At 40.8% G+C, this 22,465-nt stretch overlaps 2 protein-coding genes across 2 annotated transcripts; one reads left to right on the top strand and one right to left on the bottom strand.

Annotated features, from left to right (window-relative positions):
• Positions 1-2,350: 2,350 nt before the first annotated feature.
• LOC146479095 (uncharacterized) lies at positions 2,351-5,428 on the top strand. The gene has a single exon (XM_085111155.1). The coding sequence runs from the start codon at positions 2,351-2,353 to the stop codon at positions 4,115-4,117; it is 1,767 nt and encodes a 588-aa protein (XP_084967281.1). The 3' UTR covers positions 4,118-5,428.
• Positions 5,207-9,553, bottom strand: LOC146479094 (uncharacterized). The gene is made up of 4 exons (XM_085111116.1): positions 7,227-9,553; positions 6,984-7,101; positions 6,649-6,812; positions 5,207-6,476 (listed from the first exon to the last, which is right to left on the bottom strand). The coding sequence occupies exons 1-4, from the start codon at positions 7,886-7,888 to the stop codon at positions 5,207-5,209; spliced, it is 2,214 nt and encodes a 737-aa protein (XP_084967242.1). The 5' UTR covers positions 7,889-9,553.
• Between the last annotated feature and the right edge of the window lie 12,912 nt (positions 9,554-22,465).

Here is a 22,465-nt window from a genome sequence, read left to right as displayed (position 1 = left end):
AGGGTTGACATGGTCCGGAACTGGCTGAGGAACTCTCGAAAGTTCAGGCCCAATCTAGTGGTGACGTGAACAGTAATCACAAAGAGTACCATCCAGGTGTTCTCTGCATCCCTCTCTAATAAACTCTGTAAACAGTTCTCCACGCTTACGGTAAAGACTGAGAGGAATGGGTAAATTTGCAACCGGAATTTACCTTGAACCATCGCTTGAAATTGAAGGCTGTTGTACTGGCAAAATCCAAAGAGCAAAGATGCGTACCTCACGGTGGTTCCACAAAGAAACAAAGTGTATTAAGCACGAGCAGTGGCAGGGTTTGTATGACTAAAAAGAAAGTGTTTGAAACAAAGCCACCATACAATTCATTTCTGTTTCCAAATCCACACACAGAGAGGTTGACATATTACAATGAAATAACACCTGTGTTATTTGAAGAAACTGCTGGCGAGTTTAGGAACCTTGAGAGGTTTCACAATTACCTAATCATACAAAGGCGTTGGATGTATGACACAAACAAGGAAGTGTCCACATTTAGTACTTTTCTTTACAGTTTTCAATCCAGTGAAAACAATGGTCTTGGCCAAAACGTCCGTAGATTTCAAAACCTACCACAGGATGTTTGTAGTGGAGATTTGAGACGTTGTGAAAACACTATTGCAAGACTAGAGAAGAAAATTCAAGAAGGTGAAAGTTTACGCAAAAAAATTCAAGATAGCAAGAAAAGCTGTTTTTCTTCCACAATGGATGTCCTGCCAGGGGGGAAAAAAGAAACTGCAGTACATCGAGGAGAAGATTGACCTTGTTGATGAAACCATCCAGCAGTTAAAAGTACTGTCGGGAAATGCAAATGAAGTGTATCGTTCCCTTTGTAAAAGATTTAGTTAGCAATCAGCCCAAAAGTCGGACAAGAAAAGACAAAAGAGACGACAGAAGGAGCAGAGAAAGAAACGTGCGAAGAGGAGAAAGAAATCCTTGGAAAAGAACACTAGAAATTTGCTCTGTTTGATCTTAAAATCGACACCCTCACACTGTGGTTCATATCATATACTAGATAAGGGAGATTTTCTAAAACCCCTTGTAACAAAATCCAACCTTAACATTGAAAACTTAAATTCAAAGAATATTAAGCCTAGGTCTCACCCAGAACCACTTCGAGAGTTGTTGGCCAAGATCTCCAATCATTGGTGCACAAACTGGAAAAGAAAACGAAGAGAAAAAAGAAACAACCCCCCAAAAGAAACATGAATCCAATTTCTAGTTACTTTCATAAAAAAGCTAGCACAAGTCAAGGAAAATCTCAAAATGGTAGTGATGATGATAGTCAAGATGATCTTGATATACATTCCCCAAAAGTGATGATCCCTTTATTTTGTACCTAAATTAACTTAGATTTTAGTCATTCGTTGTATTAACCTCGAAAGTGGACCGCTTTTGTGATTCAGAGTCGAAAAAAAAAAATTTTGGTTGATGCGACACGACAGCCAACCTTGTTTTTAAAGCGCGAGTGTTCCGCGCATTTTTGTTTTTAGTCCCTTTAGCTGCAAAGAGACCTCAAACACTTTGCATGGAATGGAACTGTTTAGGTGTTAAAGTGAACAAATTGGTCAACAATAGGAACGCGATGTTCCTGTTGTTGTAATTAGGAACTATTTGTTCCTATTCGATGTGTTCCTTTCTACTTGATTTGTTCCCTTAAGAAATGAAAGGGAACTCAAGTTCCGAATTAATTTCTGCGATCAGGAAATTAGGACCAAGTGTTCCTAGTTCCCTTTACTAAAAGAGAACGGGAGTTCCGATAACTTTATTTTTTGGTCCTTTTTTGCAAAAATAAGTTCCAATCTATCCTGCAAAGGAACTTATCACTCCATCATTATTCCTATTAATTGAAAGTTCCTTTCTTACTAAATAGGAACTTTTGTTCCAGATTTGAAAAGTAATTAGGTATAGCATAACTGAGGGTCAGTGAATGCACAAATTAGTTTTTATAGATAAAGTCACAGGATGAATAAGTTAGGGGAGGGGTCGGGATGATTGGTGTCGGACAATTGATGGTGCAAACGCGCAATGTATTATTAACGTGCCAACCATTTTTTTTTATTTATAAACAAAAATCAGGTTCAGCCTGCTTGTCTGTTTATTGGGACATGCACAAGCTTGTCGTGTGCAAGCATGAACTTGCCAGGACTTGTCCAATTGTCTCGAGTCTAACCAAAAGAACACGTTCGGGCAAATATCTTGCATAGACGATTGTGATTGGCTAGTCAAATTGATTGGTCTCGAGAGAGCAAAGCTGTATACTGAACGTAAGCCCGTTAGAGTTTACGCGCATTTGCAGTCTTAGCTTTGACGAAAAATGAGCAAGAGCCAAGAGTTAGTCAACTGGTCAAAATTGCCAAATGCTTTGCCCAAGCCGAAGAGACTTCACTCAGAAGAAGATGAAACAGACGGCCTTTTCTACTGCCCAGTTCAAAATTGTAGTCACGATGGATTCGCAACCCAGCGAGGATGCAGAAAACATGTAAAGAAAAAGCATGCATGGTTCTATTTTTTCGATGAAAAGCCCGACACCAAAGATGCCAAGGAGATCGAGTCGACTGTCTCTGTTAAACAAGAGCCCCGTGAAAACATTTTGCGCACATCAAAAGACATTCCATCTTTTGATAATTCTAGCGTAATTGCCAAGCAACTCTACACCTGGCTAAGTGGTACTGGAGGAGGATGCAAAAGCGAGCGTCAATCCAAGCAAATAGTCAGCAGGTGTTTAAAGTTTTTGAAGTTTTGCTGCGAAGACGACGAAGAGCTCACATTTGACATAATCGACTTTGGTTTGTGCTCACCGAATCTCCTTTTCAAATTTGTTGACATGCTGCAGGACGAATGGAAGCTTGGTCACGCAGGACGACTGGGTTACATCGACGCAATTGGGGAAATGGTGGACTTCAGAAAAGTAAACGGCGCGTCGAAATCGGTGATAAGCAGTCTTTGTACCACAGAGATCTACTTGAAAAAGGTGCGTCGAACAGTTTCAAAAATGATGCGTATTCAATGGAACGGCGAACTCGACATAGACACGTTAGAGGCTAAGGGGCATTGGGCATCGTTAGAACAACTCTTGGAAGCGGTCGGGCGTTACTTGCCGCGCTACGAAAACGTGCTTAAAACGTGTAAAGAAAAACCGCGCGCGGTGTCGCCTTTGGATTTATCGTTTGCCACTAAATTTCTCGCCCTGTATTTGTTTATCAAGGTGAAAGGCTCCCGGCCAATGACCTATCAGTATTTGACTGTGGAGATGGTAAACAATGCCAAGACCAACAGTGGATATATCGACCAGAAAATGTTCAAAACCGCGGGAAAATACGGCTTCGACTCGCTGTTTCTTACGGACACGAGCATGCAAGTGCTTGAAGGTTTCATCAACCACGTTCGTCCTCTTCTAAAGCCCACATGCGATTATGTTTTTGTAACAAGAAATGGAAGGCAGCACAGCAAACTCGGAGAATCAATGAGCAAATTGGTTTTTGACGCAACAGGCAAGTACGTTCACCCCACGCGCTGTCGGCAAATAGTAGAGACCGCCAGCTCGTTAAAACTGGGCAGTTCTGCGCAAAACGCAATCTCCGAAGATCAGAAACACACTTCTGTAGTTGCTAGGGTACACTACCAAAAGCAAAGATCTCGCGACGTCGCAACGAAGGCGCACGCGTTTCTCGAGGAACTGCAAGGCGACAAGGGCACGGAACTTGACAAAGATGTTCGCGCGCGTCTCTCTGACAAATCTACATCTTCGCAAGAACATGACGAAATATCAGACGGCTCTAATTCTACCGACGAAGTGGAAACAGTTCAAAAAGCCCCACCCCCTGATCGCCAAGCCGACAAACCACTAGAGAAAACCTGTGAGAGTGCCATAAAAGTTAAAGGAAAGAGCTCTTCGAGGAGAACAAGTTTACTGTTCACGGAGGAGGAGGACAAGTATCTTAAAGCCGGGATCAAAAGGTATGGTTTTGGACAATGGAAAGCTATCCTTAGAGACGTCGATTTTCATTTTCAAAAGGGAAGAACAGCCAACTCGTTGCTATGTCGAGCGACGCGGCGATTCTATAAATATTCAAAAAAGTAAATGGTCCAATCAAAGCAATTTGCTGCTTTAAATAACGAGCAACTCTAGCATTCGATCTCTTTTGCTCCTGGACGCCGACGCGCTAGCATGGACAGCCTTGTCGATAAGCACCCTGAACTAACTTTACGAGATATCAAGTTGGCAGGCGAGTTTTTGCAAGGGATGTGTGCCGCCAATTTCCCCGAAAGTACTGCTTTGTTGGCGGAAAGTCTTCTATGGCGTCACCTGAACAGTTCCAAGGACAGGAAAAAGTCATCTCTAAGACGACTTATATTGGCGTGTCTGTTTCTTGCGATCAAATTGGAGGACAGCGACTTTGCCAGAAATGATTTGTTTATGGACATGGTATGCACGCCAGTGAAAAGGGAGGACATTATAGAAGAAGAGCTCAAGGTGCTAGAATCCGTCAATTGGAGACCCTTGTTAAATCTCGACATGGTTTGACTTTGACTCTTCCGTTGTTGGCGCTTCAAACATATGACACACAAGTGAAAAAACGATAAATAGATAATTTCATTTATTGTCATTAGGAAAATTATTACGGTGTACGCTTAATTATTATCAATTACAATTTGGGAGTGACACGTCAATTGACATTATTCGGTTGCCATGGTAACAATCAACAACAGAATATTATTATATTATTGTACAGAATATTTGTAATCTATTTATTGTACACACATTCGAAGTCTTGAACGCTACTTATGCCTTTAGTCAACACTTTGCTCGCCATTTTGGAAAGGAAGAGAAATGTTGAAATTGATGTAAGGAATCGAAATAGCTTACTTTATTTCTTGTGTTTTTCTTCCTTCCTTAGCCTCGAGCTTTTAGGCACACAGTAAATATTTCCAATGCTCATTTTATTTCGCTCAAACAGCTATCATAACAGAACTGTATTTATATCCATGGTGACGGGTTAAGCCCTACTTTACACAGATAGCATATTTCATTTTATATAGTAACAAAAGGTGTCCACACACACACTTGTGATTTCCAATAATATTCTATTTATTCTTGTAATGCAACGTGAACTCAATACTCTTAATGAACGTTTAATCACTAGTTACGCACTTAAATGGATTCTACTGACTAGAAAAAAAAATCTGTTATTGTTTTCTGACCCGACAGACATTTTCCACGCTTGCCAGCCCTCTGCATTCCCGGTGACTTTCTTTTCGTTGGTCGTTTGGGGCTGTTCACCGGGATTCCTCCCCATGTGCTGGGAAGGCTGTAATCTTCAATTGGTCTTACAACCCAGCTAGGAGTTGGGGGTACAAAGTCGGGGTCGAAAGGTGGGCTCCTTCTAGGTGTCGCTGCTCTGCTGGGCGAGAGAGGATTTAACTCTTCCACAGTTTCTCTGTAGCCACTGTCTTGAGTGTGGGAAGGCGCCTGCGTTATAAACATGTCCTCTTCGTCTGTCTCTTCGTCACGTCGCGGCAACACCTCGCAGGGGTAAGGGAGTGACTGCCAGATGGTGCATATCCATTGCGTCTGCTGAGTGGACGTCCATCCCATTTCTACGCACTTGCGTCTCCGTTCCTCCAGCACAAGCTTTGCCAGACCTGGGACCTCTACTTTCTTGAAATTTAACTTAAGGGCCTCCTCGGCGACACCGATCATATATTGTAGGGCTTTTTTTACGTCTTGGTCAGTGGCAGAGTCTTCTTGCTTCTGGAGATCTATCAGCTCTTGTTCTTTCTGAAGAACCCACTCGTCTTCGTAGAATTTTCTCGCTTTTTCTTCGAGCTCTTGCATCTCTTCTTCCCGTTTCCTCAGAAAATACTCCTCACGTGTTCTCTCTATGTTAGGATGGTATGGTCCGCCGACCTTGTCTAGAAGATGGGCATCTTCCTCCCTTATCATTCCCAAACTCACCCATCGACGCCTTGTTTCCTCTAGGAATCTGCTCTCTCTATCGTGTAGATCTCTCTCTGCTTCCTCCATTGCGTTTCGAACTTTCGCTCCGATAAGGGCGAGTTGTCTTTCCTTTAGGCTCTGCTTGGGCACTTTTCCTCTCTCCTTCGATATTCGTGATAGGTTTCTATCCCAGAACTCAGATGCTCGTAGTGGCACATCCTCTGCATCCGAATCTCCGTCAGATTCTTCTTCTCCTTCTCCTTCTTCTTCTTCTTGGGAGCCATCGACATTATCTTCGTTTTCCCCACTCTCGCTATCGTCAAGCAAGGCAGAGCGAATGCGCTCCTTTTCGTCCTCGTCTAGTGGTCCGTCGTGCGCTCTTGAGGTGTTAAGAGGCACTTCGTCTTCTGGAGTCACTGCTTTGGTAGAGGCCCACACGATGCAGTCCATTGCATGGCTTTTCAAGTACTCCTGAACACCAGCAGCGTTGGTCGAGTTTAACCTTCAAAATAAGTAGGGACAAAACTTTAAAAAATACCAATAAGTCTTCCGAGCCATGCATCTCCTTTCCGTTTTTGTCAACGTTCGACACCATGTGAAGGTGTTTCTTGATGGCTGTATCGAGCAATAACTAGTTTGGGACGAGACCGAGAGTGCTTTTTAAGCTTTCTTACCTTTTGAAATGAAATTTCTGCAGGCGAACCTCCATAGCATCGTTGTGGTCGGCGCCGAAGTCCATCTCAGTCTGACATGTAATGAAAATGGGACACCGTATCTCAAGGGGGACCGCAGATTTGTATTTCTTGTCGTATGCTGAAATGCCGCCTTGCGTCAGCATCTGTATGAAAAGAGAGATGCAATTATCTCAGTTAAGAAAACGACAGTTTAACAATATCGTAAATTTTTAACTTAGCTTTATAATAATATTGTAATGCGCTTTTGATTATTTTTATAGAAAAAAGCGCAATATAAATAATAAATATTATTATTAATTATTATTATTATTTACTTTCCAATCATCTGGATCGAGCATCTTTGCATAGGCCTCGTCAAGGAATATGATCTGCGTGTCTGTGTCGATCATGCTCTTGTTGAATGCACGCTGTTTAGAAATCATCGCGATGTACCTGAAACGACACAAAAAAACAAACACAAAACAAGTTTTATGAATAAATGAGCTCTTACTAGTTGCTGTATTTCATAAAAAGCTGACACTGTACATGCTACTTGCTTTTCAGTGTTGGGGTATTACCTCCTCGGAATGATTGCCGTAAGTGGAGTAAAAAGAGACGTCTTGCCACTGTTCGGCTCCCCAATAAGACAGAGGACCCTCTCTTTGTGCTGCTTTCCTCCGTGGTTTAGAAGCCGTAGGAAGTACTCGCAAAAATGCGAAATTTCTACTTCGTCGAGGCTGTTCTCGAGGATGGCCTGGAAATAGCCGGGTTCAGAATTCTTTGTGTGATCATAATCGACAAACGCCCTTGGTGTTATTTTGCCTATGCTTGGGTCTTGAATGGCGTCTTTGATAAACTTTCGATTTGGGATTGAGTAACACCAGCCGTCCCGCACTTCTACAAGGTCGTAATTTATCGTTAACTGGTCACACATCTCGCTTTCGCGGTCTCCCATGATTTGAACGAGTTGGCTGGTATGGTGTAAAACAGTCTCTCGTAGTTTGGGGTTGCGGCCAAGGATGCTCAGGAATTTCTTCACTGAGCTACAGTGCTCGTATGTGTATTTGGCCGCTGTTAGCTTTTTATACACCTCGCCGTGAAAAAGGGCGTAGCCAAGTTTTCTCATCGCCCTTTCTACGTCGTTCAGGGCGATGCCAATTGGTGAAGCAAGATCTTGACTTGGTTCTGGAGTGATTTCGGCGTTTTGAGACTCTTCTATCCCGAAGACATCGAAAACCATTCCGGCTTGGGCCAACGCCGGTATGGCCTTCTTTGTCAATATTGCCCTGAATTCCGGCGAGATCACTTGAAGGCGCACAACGCGTTCACTGCCCGTGGGCGACCCAATAGGTTCTTCGCACAGCTGGCTTTAAAGTAGTTCTATTCCATATCGAAAGGAGGCGTCTACCTTTCTTTGTGTGAAGGAGTTGTTGTGATCTTTCACAATTTGGCATAAAGGCGAAGCACAGCTTTCCTCTTTGCCTGGAACGCACGACGGTAAAGATTTGGGGTCAGCTTCCACTCCGATTTCCAGCAAAGCCTTGTGTATGGGGACTGTAGAAACTTGCATGCCGTTCACTGATTTGAGTGCGAGCCAATAACTAATGGCGGGGTGGTAGGTTTTTTCTTCAACGGGACCTTGTTGTGAATTATTCGCTTGATCTTTTTGTCGGGGTCTCACTTCTTTCGAACCGATGGCCGAGAAAAAAAATGCCATCCCCTGTACTTTCTTCAGTGCCTGGTCACACTCGTCTCGCTTCTTTGGAATTTCTTTCCAAGTCTTCTCAAGCGATTCGCGTTCTCCGGTACTGAATGAAATTTTCGTGCTGATCAAGGAGCATCCTTTCACGGTTGTCAAAATGGTACTGATTAAAGCACTTCTTATTTTCTGTGGAAATAATATATCTTGGTTAGAATTTAGCTGCAAGGGAAAAAACTAAGCTGCAAGAAGCGGCAAAGAAGTCCAACGTACCTTACTGTTGAGCTGCTTCGCAGGTCCGCTCACCATGGCTGCTAGTGTTGAACTGATGACAGCGTCGTTTTGCAACCGATATTTATGCCCAAATACTTGGGAAATTTTTTTTTCAGCGAAGGCTTGTTGTTCCTTTAAAGTTTTTTCTTTTGGACCGAATATCTTGTACACTGACAATGCATGGTTATGTAATACATGAAAAGAGGTGTAGCATTCCTTTGACCACAAAAGGAAAACAGACTCTTTCATACTTTCAAGAAACGTGATAGTACATACCGGGTTTGCCAAAAATTGCGCTGATAGAAATCTTTTTGTTGACTTAAAGGAGAGTCAACATGGTTATGTAATACATGAAAAGACGTGCAGCATTCCTTTGACAAGAATGTGTTTGTCAAGAAGCCGAAGCCCTCGCATAGTTTTCCATAGGCATGTTGTTAATTCTACATTCAGGATTTCAAAAATAGCACTCATATGCAGAAAGGAATCTGTTAGTTGATTTCAATAGTGTCATCAACAACATGCAATAAGTGCCCTGGAGAATTGTGTAGCATTCCAATACCAAACATGATAATAAGATTAAATTGAAATGGCATACCACTGAACTGGAAGTTGTTCCCCGCTTTCCCGTCAAATCCGCCATCCCCGTCATATCCAGACACTTTTAACCACGGAGAATGGATTCCCGTGAAAAAAAAAGCTCAGATTGAGCGGGTATACTGGGTTTACCGGGAACGACGGGGACAAACTTACAGTTACTCAGAATATAAATTCACTATTATTGATATACTTTTAATCTATTTAATATAACATATTTTATAACCGTAAGTATCTAACAGTATATTATAAATAATAATTAAATTATATTAAGATAACATGCAGTTAAACTGGAAGTTGTTCCCCGCTTTCCCGTCAAATCCGCCATCCCCGTCATGTCCAGACACTTTGAAGCACGGTGAATGGATTCCCGTGAAAAGAAATGCTCAGATTAAGCGGGTATACTGGGTTTAACGGGAACAATGGGGACAAACTTACAGTTACTCAGAATATCAAGTCACTATTTTCGATATATTTTATGTAACACATTTTATAACTAGAAATTGTTCATCGCTTTTCCGTCGAGCCCGTCCTCCCAACAACATCCAAGTATTGTCAACAACGGGAATGGTAAAAAAGGCTGTACTTGCAGTAGTAATATTGGAACTGATGGTCTAAAGTGTTTCTAATGACTTAGGGGGCACGGTTGTTTTAATTAACAGGACAAGCTGTGCCAAATGACCAAAACAGGAACACAGTTCCCTTTAAGACTGTTCCTCCGGTTTAGCGCCATTGCTTAGAAATAAGACCATTGGCGAAAAACAGAGCGCTTGTTTCGAGCAACGAAATGTTCCGAGTGTCAGATAAGAGTGTAAAGAATTTACTTCAGCTGTGGTTTCGAATTCTGTCGACTTTGAAAACCGATCACAACCGTTTTAAGAAAAAGGAACAAAATTTTTGGGAAATGGTGATGATGATAATGATGATGATGATGATGATGATGATGATTATGATGATGATGATGATGATGATGATGACGATGATGATGATGAGGATGACGATGACGATATTAAATGATGATGACATTGATGGCGATGATGATGGCAACCATGATGGTGATGACAATAGCGATTAAGATGATGGTGAGGTGTAGGAGGAACAAATTAATGAATACATTTTTCAGGAGACTAGTCTTTGCATTTATTAACGTAGTTATTAAAAATGTTCACATTTACTGTAAATATACATCTAGAACGTCACACTGCTCTTATATGGTTTTCTTGATTTCGCAGAACAGTTCAACCACTTAAGAACATACATCTGTAGTAGATTTTAATATAAGTTTTGTGGTTTCTTGATTCACTGCTGCACTTGTAGAACTGGGGTAACAACTATACAATTTAATAATAGTTCAGTTGCTGTTGCATTGCTGTAAATATGTGTATAATTATGCTAGCTTTTTAGCAGTGTTTTAAGTAATACCATATACAAAAGGTTAACTTCTCCGTTTAAACCATTGACCCTTTTAAAATTTCAAGCCGCCCGTCCATAACTCAGCAATTACTCCAGGACCCCTCCTTTTTTAGTGTCCAAAATTTCAGGTCCCCCCCTAAAATCACCAGCCACCCCCCCCCCCCCACACCCTTCCGATAAATAATGAACGGTCCCTTAGTTCAAAAGAAAAAAAAACACATTTTGGTTGATACAATTTAAAAATTACATCTGTGTCAACGGTTTTTTATGCATTTCTAGACAAGAACCCCCCTTTCCCCTCGAAAACCTGCTCCGCGGGCCCGGTTTTATATTACTCACATGAAAGCTTTCCGCTGAAGAAGGAGCTATTCTTGTCAGCTTGAACAAATTCATGGCGATTAACGACAAAAGATTTTGAGGCGTCCAGTCGTCTTTCTTTCCTGTTCATATTTTTTCCCGCGACGTTGACTCTTTTATTCCGTTCCTTCTTGGCTGTCTGCTGAAACAGCACTTTGAACTTGATCGCTGGTGCGTTCAAAAACAAAACGAAAAAGGCTCATGATTATCGATCGATGGCAGAGTCGTCAATATGGCGGATCACATTTCCCATCCCCAGACTGCTTGGCTCTCTATTGTATCATCCATCTTGTACCCAGTCTTCCTACGCCAGAAGTACACGTGCGGAGTTTGTGGATATTCTTGTTTTCCAAAATGAAGTCCTTCTTTAACAGCCCATCGTATATATATTTATTTATTTATTTATTTATTTATTACTATTAATTTTTTTACCTGGCTGTTTGAACAACCAAAACAAACTGCTTTTTAAACTGTAGAAAACCACTTGGCTTATCGGGCAAGCATTTTTGGTTGATTTGTATTTTTTTTTTTGTTACTTTCCACTCAACTTATTTTACTCTCCAACGGTGAACGGGTGAGTGCTAGTATCGAGCCCTGTACTACCATTACCAGGGGTAATAGAAACTGTTAACAAACATTATCCTTTGTAATTCTGGTTTACCAAATCTAAACAAAGCGTGGTTGTTGTTGTGGTCAAACAAAAAGCAAAACAAATATCGTAGCTAACCTTGTTTTCATTATATCCTGCTGTTGATCAATCATCTTTTAGACCAAAATCACGCCTTAGAAACGAATATCATAGCAACCTTTGTCGGTGTTGTTGTGGACCAATCATCTTGATTAGCTGACGCCGTAATATTTGGGAAAAACAAATATGATATCACCTTTCGTCAGCCCTATGTAGCCAATCATCTCGTTGATGAAAAACACGCCCTTCTGCCTAGTGTAAAACTTGTGACCATATTTGGTCACAAACTCCATAGCTACCTTTGTCGGTTTCAGTCTTCGAACCAATCGTGGCGAAGTTATCAAGACACTGTTGAATATTTGATTAATGTCATAAAACTCGGGATCCAGAAACAAGACACACAAAACTTGACAAACAACCGTTGGCTCCTCATGGCATTGTCGATGAAGATTCACCTAAAAAATAAACAACTTGGAAGAATTTGGCCAAGTGATGAAATTCCACAAGAAAGGACCAAGAAATCGGCCGAGGAAGACGCGGACATCGACAGGTGCTGCTCATTTATTGATACTATAACCAATTGCTAGGTTGGCATTTGCTGCTAGTTATAAACAGATCCAGATTATATTAATGTCAACTCACGCAAATACGCCTCAAATTTAATTCATCCGTTAATTAGCGGTACCATTTGGCCGCGGAAAAAAAAAATCTCTACTTCTACGAATTATGAAAATAACTGCTAGACTATTGAGTTAATGAGTCAGGTAACTGAAGTTTGTGGTATGTGGTAGAGTCATGGAAATTGTAGTGGGACCTCTTGTTGACCAAAGATCGTGATAAAAGATCGCATGGTTAGGCCTTTAAACCGTTTCGTTTCCCATCGCCCGACTGACTTATGTTTTTGGAAAAGTAACAAACAAAAAATAAACTCCGGAATAAGAATGTTATTTGAATTTAAGGTCATATCATCCCGTCTCAGGCTACGAAAAAAAAACAACCTTTCTACAAATGGACATTATTATCTTTCGTTATTTCTTTATTTAACAAATAGACCTCATTTTGCCGTGTGTCTGTAGTCTGATAACGCAGAGATGGTATCAAAAACGTGGTGTGAAAAAAGGAATACGCTACCAGCCGCTGGTGAGGGGTGTCACTGATGTTCTGTTCTCGCTTTGACATCCCCTTTGTGTTATCAGAGGACAGACGCACGATAAAATGAGATCCATTCGTTTTACACAATAAGCAAGACATTAAGCGAGCATGACGTTGACTCAGCATAGTCAAAAATGTTCCAGAAAACTTCCTAGACTACTACACACACGCAATTGTGATCCTCTAAATTTTAGTATAATCGAAAGAATTTTACCAAAAAAATAGAGATTTAGAACCACATTTACGGCAAACGACAGAAATGACCACGTGACCATGCCCCTCATTTGCCGCTCGCTGTTTTCAGTTTTTTCAGTAGCATTGAGTAGTTTTGCGTTAGCATGAACGGCGAGAATTATTTGATCTATGTACTCATTTTTTCAAGAAAACATAAACGCGAATCTCTCGTCTGCAGTTTGCCGTAAGCGTGATTCTAAATCTCCGGCTCTAATATTTTCAGAACTAACCCTTTCTTTCAAGAGGAATTTCTGACCCCAGAATATAACAGAATGTCAATGGTTTCACTGCAATTTGTGATCGTCATTACCGGATTTTTATCGTCGACATATTTGGACACTTATTTCCTTCCATTTCACATCGCAATAAAGTTCTAGCCTTTTTAGCCGGTTGGGGTCACTTCCAATGGTCGTTTTCAGACTTTCCATCAGACAGTTTTATTCCCTGCGAAAATCTGCCTGTGTTTGTCCGCTACTCGCCGAAACAGTTTGCAAAACTTTGTTGACCAGTCACTCTCCTTGACTCTAGACTCTGATCACGTGCGCCCGTCACACCTCTTATTGACGTCATTCTTGCGTCTCTACTCTAATCACAAACTCCGCTGCACCAATCAAAACGAGAGTTTTACACAGTTCATTGTATAAATTAAAATTCATCATCGTTGTTGATCTTCAATCTGCATAAATGACTACAAGATTTTTACAAGCTGTAGAAGGCGGTTGTGCTTTTCCTCCCGCTGGGTACGATTTACACCTCCCGTTTTAATTCCTGGTGGAAGGGTCTTTGCGGACGCAGCTTTCATTAACAACTCCAACACATTCTCAGGCTTAGGTACCTTTTCTTGGAGTTTTTCGGCTAGAACTTCTATAGCTACAAAGTTTGTTTTTCGATAGCTTTGGCGAGGTCAACTGAAACGAAATCATTCGTCATCCCCTGGCTTCTTGCATCTGACTCTGCATGTGATACGTGCATCTGAATCGCCCTCATACACGTTTTCAGATACCTCCTGAAATGACAGCTTTCCATCGTCAAATTTCAGCCAGGCTGAATACAACATGATTTTCAGTTTCAGTTTCAGTTTATTTTATTTATTAATTTTTTTGCCATTATTCTTGCACATCGTTACAAGATAAATATATATTAAAACATTAAAGATAAATAAAGAACAAAAGAGGGAGAAACATATGGCAAGGATGCCCATAAAGAAACCATTGGGCTCATACTAGCTACAGCTTTATTGTTGTTCTCGATCAAGAACCGGAGATGTAGGTTGTAAATCTTGTGAGAACAGGGATGGCGCAGTAGTGAGAGCACTCGCCTCCCACCAATGTGGCCCGGGTTCGATTCCCGGTCTCGGCGTCATATCTGGGCGATCTTTCCAGCCTCTTTAGCAGCTTTCAGCTTTGGTATCAAGGGCTTCCGTTTCTTTAGAGTCACTAGGGCTAAATACTCGCTGATGTGGATACCATTTGGTTTTCTTTGCTAGCTTTGCGCAGCACTTCCTCTCTCTGCTTCCAATCGCGCAATTTACAGACGATGGTACGTGGCTGACTTGACTCTTTTCCTGCCCTTGGCTTCCGTTCGACTCTGTGGGCCCTCTCAATGTCGATTTCTATGCCGAGCTTGGTCTTAACTGCTTCTTTTACTTTTTCCTCTGCCTCTTCCCAAGTTTCGCGTGAAGACTCCGGAATTCCGTTGACCGTGATGTTATGGGCTCACCAGTTTCTGTTGTTGTAGCAGAAATTGTCATGCAGAACATCGAGGAACAAGCCCTAGCAACCTACAAACGGACACTACCGCTCTGGTTACGGTACGTAGACGACACCTTTACAGCAGTACACAAAGATGAAATCGACGATTTTCACGAACACCTTAACAGACAGAACGCTGACATACAGTTTACTAAGGAGATCGAAGAAAATGGTAAAATACCTTTTCTAGACTGCTTAGTTACCCGTAACAACAACGACAACAAACTAAGTACTACGGTTTACAGGAAACCAACACATACTGACAGACTACTGGACCAGTCATCCTACAACGCCACTCAACCGTTGCCTACAACTACCTGCACCATACAAACGACTTATTGACAACAACAACGAAACAGACAAACAATAGACATTTTACTAACAATAGACCCACGGACTTTTTGACTAACAAAAGACGGATCGAAACGCACCAATCACTTTTTACAGTCTTCTTAGCCAATAACATCACGGCTTACTGACAAACGACCAATAACATCTGGACTTCGTTGACCAATCAGGTTAACAACCAGAGACGTATATACCACCTACTGACGTTCCACAATTCACTTGACTCTGAAGATGACTTCCGCTCAGGTTGTCGAAACGTCAGTCAAAGTCACCACAAACAGTCCTTCTCAGGACTACACTCACCCGGATGATCATAATTTACGTACTTATGACCTGATGTTATTGCGACGACTTTGGTTTTCCATATACTCCAGCGAATGCGACTTGGACGATAAGTCCGTGTTCAGCCGCTCGAATTCTTTGTTGGTCTTAATCAATTGTGTTTGTACTGGCTTTAGGTCCTCCATGTACTTCTGTGTAAATTTCAGGCTCCTCTTGATCGATTGTATGGATTTCACCAGTTCATCAACTCTCGTAGCTAGTGACTGGACCTGAGCTAACCTGAGCTCAAGCTTGGACAGCACCTTGTCGATGGACGCATAGTAAGTGTTAATACGGTGGTGCGATTCCGGTGTCAGCCGCGTCTTTGCGCGTGTTCACCTACAAGGGCTTGAAGGAGGCACGATGGCGTTTGTCTGGGCGCCACTGCTGCCGTACAGCATGATTTTCCCGCCACTTCTGCCGTACAGCATGATTTTCCCGCCACTGCTGCCGTATCGCAAGACTTTTCCGATCGTCGATTTCATCATTACTCCATAAAGTGCTTGCAGTTACCTACCTTCCCTTACCTCTCTGGAGAACAGGGAGGTAAGGGAAGACTTAATTTTAAGATGGTAACACTTAACCGTAACTAAAACCGTAACTACTATTACTGGCGAGCTTGTTTGTCTGGTCAGTTGTGAAGTGCTGAATTTGAGGAAATTGTGTTTAATTAATGAGTACTTTATCTCACTTTGTCGATACTTAGGGTCGGTACAGAGCTGGATGGAGTGTACGATAGTCAAGAAGATTTCCGTGAAATGCCAGTTGTACCTGGCGAAGTTATAAGGTAAGCCTTACTCATTTATAATTTATTCATTTTACAAACTATCCACTGGCAGGAAAACAGACATCCCCCCTACCCCAAGTATAAATTTAAACCAAACCCAAACCAGAATTTATATAAGAAGATAAACTGAAAGCAAAATGTGAGATTTGCAAGAGCACGCTTGCAGCGGTTTAATGCGGCGGCATCTGGGACAGGGAATTTTGTTGGTTCGCATGTTGTCTGCATGAAAGACTTTTGGCAACTGGTTTTTGAAACTGTAGACAGATTCGGTACTTCTTGTGGTGTTGGGTACAGAGTTCCATACGTTGACTTTCCGGTTAAAGTAGTCGCGGACGCACGACGTTCTGGCCTCAGGGGTCTTCGGGTAATCGCTGGTAAGACTGTGGCGAGAACGCCTTAGACTGAAAGGTTCAAACTGGGAGCTGTGTAATTTAACCAAATCAACAATCTAGAAACTGGCCAATGATTATGTGTAACAGATTAAGGTTTTGTAGCCTGTTGTTGTAGGAAGCTCACTTTTGTTACAAATAAAACATGTGGCCCGTCCTTAATTACTGATTGAAGTGCTTGAAGTGCCCAAACGTGAGAACAGTAGCACAGGTGCGAGCGTACTAACAATACCGACACAGTATAATCCAAGATTCCTGCACAGTTCCGTTTTAAGAAACCAATGTTTCTATTGGCTTTCGATACTACAGTAATTGAACTCTCACTCCAACTGATATAATTGTTAAAGATGACACCAAGATCCCTCTATGATATTACTAACTGTAATTCCGGTCCGCTAAGATAATACCTGCGCAGAAAACTAGTAAGTGTGTGTGAGATCCGTAAATTGGTTCATTTGGGCGGCTTGGAAAGGAGTTCATATCTGGTAACCACTCACATAACCACTATCTCTTATAGCCTGCAAGCAAGCTCTCCAATTGGGATGTTACGCGAGACATATTTTGGACGTGAGCGTTGAGCGAAGGGCCTGAAATCCCCGCCCCAATTCTAAAGCTTGCTCGCGGGCTATATCTCTTACTGAGAGAGATCAACCTAGAATAAGCATAACTTCTCACCCTGCCCAATCCGTTAGCGGAGAGGCGGATTTCTTGCAGCCTTTTTGAAAGCTATTTGAGAGGCACGTTAATTCTATGTTACAAAAGCCCAAAATGCAAAAGGCTTCCCAAGGCCCAGTTGCCGAAGCAAGGAATGACATGCATGTGCGTGTACCTCCCTGAAGGGTTGTGTTAAGCTGACATTGAAAATGACTTTTGAATTTTTTAGGGATTTATAGAACCGTACAAATGTATTAATGCCTTCAAAAATGTTTCTTGGTGACTAGCCTGGGCGGGATGTTGAGCGAAAGTGAAAGTTTGGCGAACGGACAGTGGACACGGAGGAGAGTAGGGAAAAGGCTATTCTCGCGGTTTACCCCCCCCCCCCCCCCTCCACCACCACCACCCTTTGTCGCCGCTTACGCCCATCACGCCGCTCATGGTGGCTCAGCTCCGAAAACTTGATATTCACGCGCGGGTGGACAATAACACCAGCCTAGCAACACCTTTGTGTATTCCTCATTTGCAGAGATTACAATGACTCAGATAGCTATGATGAGATAGATCTGAAATCTTCAATCACTTCTCACACAATCGTCGACTTGACGCTTTCCTTGTGTAAAGTGTCGACGACGACCAGCAGTAACCTGGTGTACGCGTCAGCAAGCGAGCAGCCGAATCGCACCGAATTTGACGCCACGCAGAGCCTCAATCATATACATCACGTGACTGAGGTTATTGCCACCGACGTCGAGGGGCCCGAAATGTCCATTGCTGAGATTGCCTTATCTTCAATCCAAGATGATCAACAGCTACCCAGTGTCGCAGAGGCGCTCCCAGCGCCCTCGCCACGGCAGCAGTGTACCAGTTGGTACTGTCCACACGGCAAGAACCCTTTGCAATTGGCGTCGCTGGTTCTTTTGTATTTGGTGCTTGGGGTGATTTTCTTTCCCTTCCTGTTGATCGTTTTTATGGTTTGCTGTGTGAGCTTCTTCACGCCTGACATTGACTGATCTCCTTTTGAAATATCTTGCAGTCCAGTGAGCAGCCGTTTCACTTGTTTGTTTATTTATTATCATAAATAGGAAGAGGGTAAACAGGACAGGAATGATTACATTTTAAGTTAAACGGCTACTCTTGGGTGGATTTACAATTTTTATAAAAAGTATTTATGTCAATGTTTTTGTGTATATTATCGCGAGTGCACATGGATGCATATAGCTTTGTCTACAACAAAGGAGGAAGGAATGCCTCGCGGAATAAGTTTCGCGAAGTTCCTGTGAAGCACCCGCGAAAATTATTGTTTTTTTCTCCCAACTCAAATCTTTCTTACATCAGTCAAAAACAAAAGTTATTCAGTAGAAGGAAGGCCTCTGCAAGCTTGTTAGAGCTTTAATAAGGAGATCTCCCTTTCATTACCATTAACTTTATACAATAATCATGTTAATCATAGTGCCTTAACTCATTGGTATGTTGCAATGTATGTCAAATATTACTAGTTATCAAACATCACCTACTTGTCCTTTCGTTTCTTCTAGGTGGAAATCATACTCTTGTTGACCAAATCGTTTCACTTCTTTACTTTGACTTAATATCCTTTAATTTGGTTTGCAAGCTGTTCCAAATTTTGCTCCTATATACCTAGTTCAAAAATTTGCCATAACTTAAGGAAAGCGCTGCATTTGCAACTAACTGGTACGACTCTAATCTTTTGGAATACAATCGATTGCAAAAACGTTGACACCTAAAAAGCATAAACCGTGAACGATGAGACCCATCGGATTTGTGGGTAGTGTTTAAACAATAACCTTATTTCCATAATCAATAATTTACCATTCTCATTCTTTGCAATAAAAAATACAGTGCTAACTTAATTCTTCCGAATAATTTTCTACCAAATATTGCTTAAGTTCATTGCCTGTTTTGAACTTAGGCAAATAGCAAATTTTATATCATTCAATTTGGCCCTTGTTGGCCAACTTGCTTTGGCAGTTTCCATCATTCACCACGTGCAACTAATTTTGGTCATCAACCGTCGCACGAGAATAGAATATTATGCAAATAAATTTAGTACATTTATACCCATAAAGCCATTGGGGCTCATCGTTTTAGGTGTCACATTTATTTGCAATCGAGTGTATACCAGACGATGAACAACTGCAACGAGGGTGTCAACGAGGAAGATGCAGATATCGTTAATATAAAGGGCACTACCAACAGCCTCTCAAATAGTCTAAAACCCTTAGGTGAAACGATTTATTATTATTATTATTATTATTATTATTATTATTATCATTATCATTATCATTATCATTATCATTATCATTATCATTATCATTATCATTATCATTATTATTATTATTATTATTATTATTATTATCATTATTATTATTAATATTATTATTATTATTGTTATCATCATCATCATCATCGTCATCATTATCATCATCATCATCATTATTATTATTATTATTATTATAAGTTTTAGTAGCTACTTTTAACCTGTAAATAGCATTTTACTTGGAATATTTTAATAAAAATTATTATTATTATTATTATTATTATTATTATTATTATTATTATTATTATTATTATTATATATTAGGTGTAACAATAGATAATAGGCTGTCTTAGCGATCACATTCCAACAACGGTCAAATTGTGGTCATTTTTGCCGTTTGACGTATACGTGTTTCCTAACCTGGAAATCTCTCAAACAATGAAACACACGAGAATAGTATTCAAAAGATTACTTTGCGGCACATTTCAATGTTGCGCGCCAAATGAATGTGTACAGAATTTAATTTAGTGCAAAGCAAAGTATCCACGAGACAGCGTCTGCTGCTTGAAAGGTGCTCCCTCGTGCGTTCCTTAGGACGCATTTTGTTAATTGGTGGGACGGAAAAAAAATGAGAAAGAGGATACTCTTCCGGAAGCAAATGTTTATATGGTTTTACTAAGGATCTCCCTCGCCACCTTGGTTTGAACCTCTTCATCATTTTAGACAAATTCTATATTTACATTGCTTCAGGGAAAGCAGACGAATACATCTGGGGAGCATTTCATGCAGTCTTGAAAAAACCACCTCAATAAAGTAATAAAACAGAAATCTAAACTTAAGTAAAGTTTTGAACTTTTTCAAGTTGTTGTTATTAACCTTACCGAAAAAGATGGTCACTGGTACATTTTCCTACAATTCTTAGCGTACAAAGTCCCTAAAAATGCTCATTTAAGCGCGCAGGAAAGTTCTTAAAACTTCCAATAAATAATGGTGTTAGTACAGAGACGAATTTCGCTCAACAAATCTGGCTTTCTTTGTTCCTATTGGCTCTTTTCGGCTCGCAAGGTATTGTGGTAAAATGCACGGCCGCCATCTTTTTCTGTATGGTGGATTGAACTCTGTCTAGTTAAATTTGTACTTTTTTCTTTGGCTTGTACCCACTTTGCAATTACTGTGCTGTAAATACCTTAGTTAAATTGTAAACAATGTCAAGAGAGGATCCTCTCTTGACAACGTAGAATGTATGAGTCGTAAATGTAAGCCAAAAGAATATTAAAAATTAAGAAAAAGGTGACATTTAGAGAAAAGGGTGTTCCCTGAAAGACATACCCGTGAGGGCAAAACTTTTATTTAGGCTAAAACACGCACATGAGAGTCGCGCAGGCCTGTCCTCCATCTTGAAAAGGCCTCAAGACGCTGTGCAACACCGCTGACAAAGTAAGTTGTGTAAAACCACTGAAAATTTATTGGAAACCCCGCCAAAAAAATCCTAACTCGAAAATCCAACTAGAAATCCTAACTCGGTAAATAGGCAGCCTCACATTTGGACAACTCCAATCGAACATTCCAAAACCCGCCCCTGTATATGACCACATTTTGTTTGTTATGTACCGGTTACGAAGCTACAGCATTTATGGACCCCTCCTTTGAAAGACTCGTTTATTTTCGATGAATTTACCTGATGTCCTTGAAAAAACAGTTTTCAAAATATAACGTTTTGATGAGCCACACGATAATTTTAAAAACGGCAAACTTGTTTCGGATGAAGCCTCATCCATCGTCAGTTGCTTTATACAATAATATAAGTTTGAATGTGACAATAATAAGCTCACGAAGTACAGTGAAAGCTATTAATAACTAATGTTTACGGCGTAGAAGTAAAGAAATGGATATTGACAAAGAACGTATACACGCTAGTATGACATAAACAGAATAATGTATGATTTTCATATTTCGTGACCGCTGTTCCCAAAGGATGTGCATGGCTTCCTTGTTCTTCCTTTATTTTGATCTTTGTCTTAACTTCCAAAATATAATTCTTTATCTAAAAATCATTGCCAACGCATAGGCACGGAAATTTAAAGACATTGTTCACCCCCGCCACCCCCACCCTAAAAAAAACGAGTGACTGTGTTTGTAAGGACCAGCGCGACAAAAAATGGTATTGGATCAGTAGAGGATCTAATCAGCAACAAATTTAAGTTAAGAACACTCCCTGGAATACCCTGGAAAATCGTGCCTTTCGTGCCTTTCGAAATATTGAAAAATATATCCCCCAAACCTTGAAATCAGCCTTGCTCTTTTTTGCATTGTGGCTGACCCTTCACCCCACGTACGGAAACATACGTCAAAATTATTTTGAAAACATTCGTCATATTTTCAAACCTTTAAAGACATTTCCTATGAAATCATGGAAGAAGAATTATTAATAGAATTTCTGACCGAAATTATTTCCGGGGAAAGACGAGAACATTATTTTATTCCTCATAAATGCTTATTATCTTCAGGAGACCGAAACGTTTTTATTGATCCCATTCTGACGATTTTTAAAAAAGTCCCGTTCTATTCTTTTGTCATCCTGAACTTATCCCGTCATAGGACTCATAGCGAAGGAGCAGCTGATAAACTTTAACGGCAGGGAAAAAGTAGAACTGATTTTTGGTATCAATGGCAGCTGAGATAACACTTTTGTTAACAGTTTCAAGAGAAACAACAGTCGAAGTATTTCGAACCCTTGCCTTAAACATCGTGTTGTTAAAATTAAGCTCTTTAACGATTAACGTCGTCTTTATTATATTGTGGGGATATAATGTGTCACAATGGGATATAGGATAATATTTCAGGACTGCAAATTTATTGGAAAATTAATGCAAAAT

This window comes from Pavona decussata, unplaced genomic scaffold (genome assembly GCF_977016875.1).
Source record: "Pavona decussata unplaced genomic scaffold, jaPavDecu1.1 SCAFFOLD_61, whole genome shotgun sequence".
NCBI lineage: Eukaryota > Metazoa > Cnidaria > Anthozoa > Scleractinia > Agariciidae > Pavona > Pavona decussata.
This window is presented reverse-complemented; position numbering and strand designations above follow the sequence as displayed.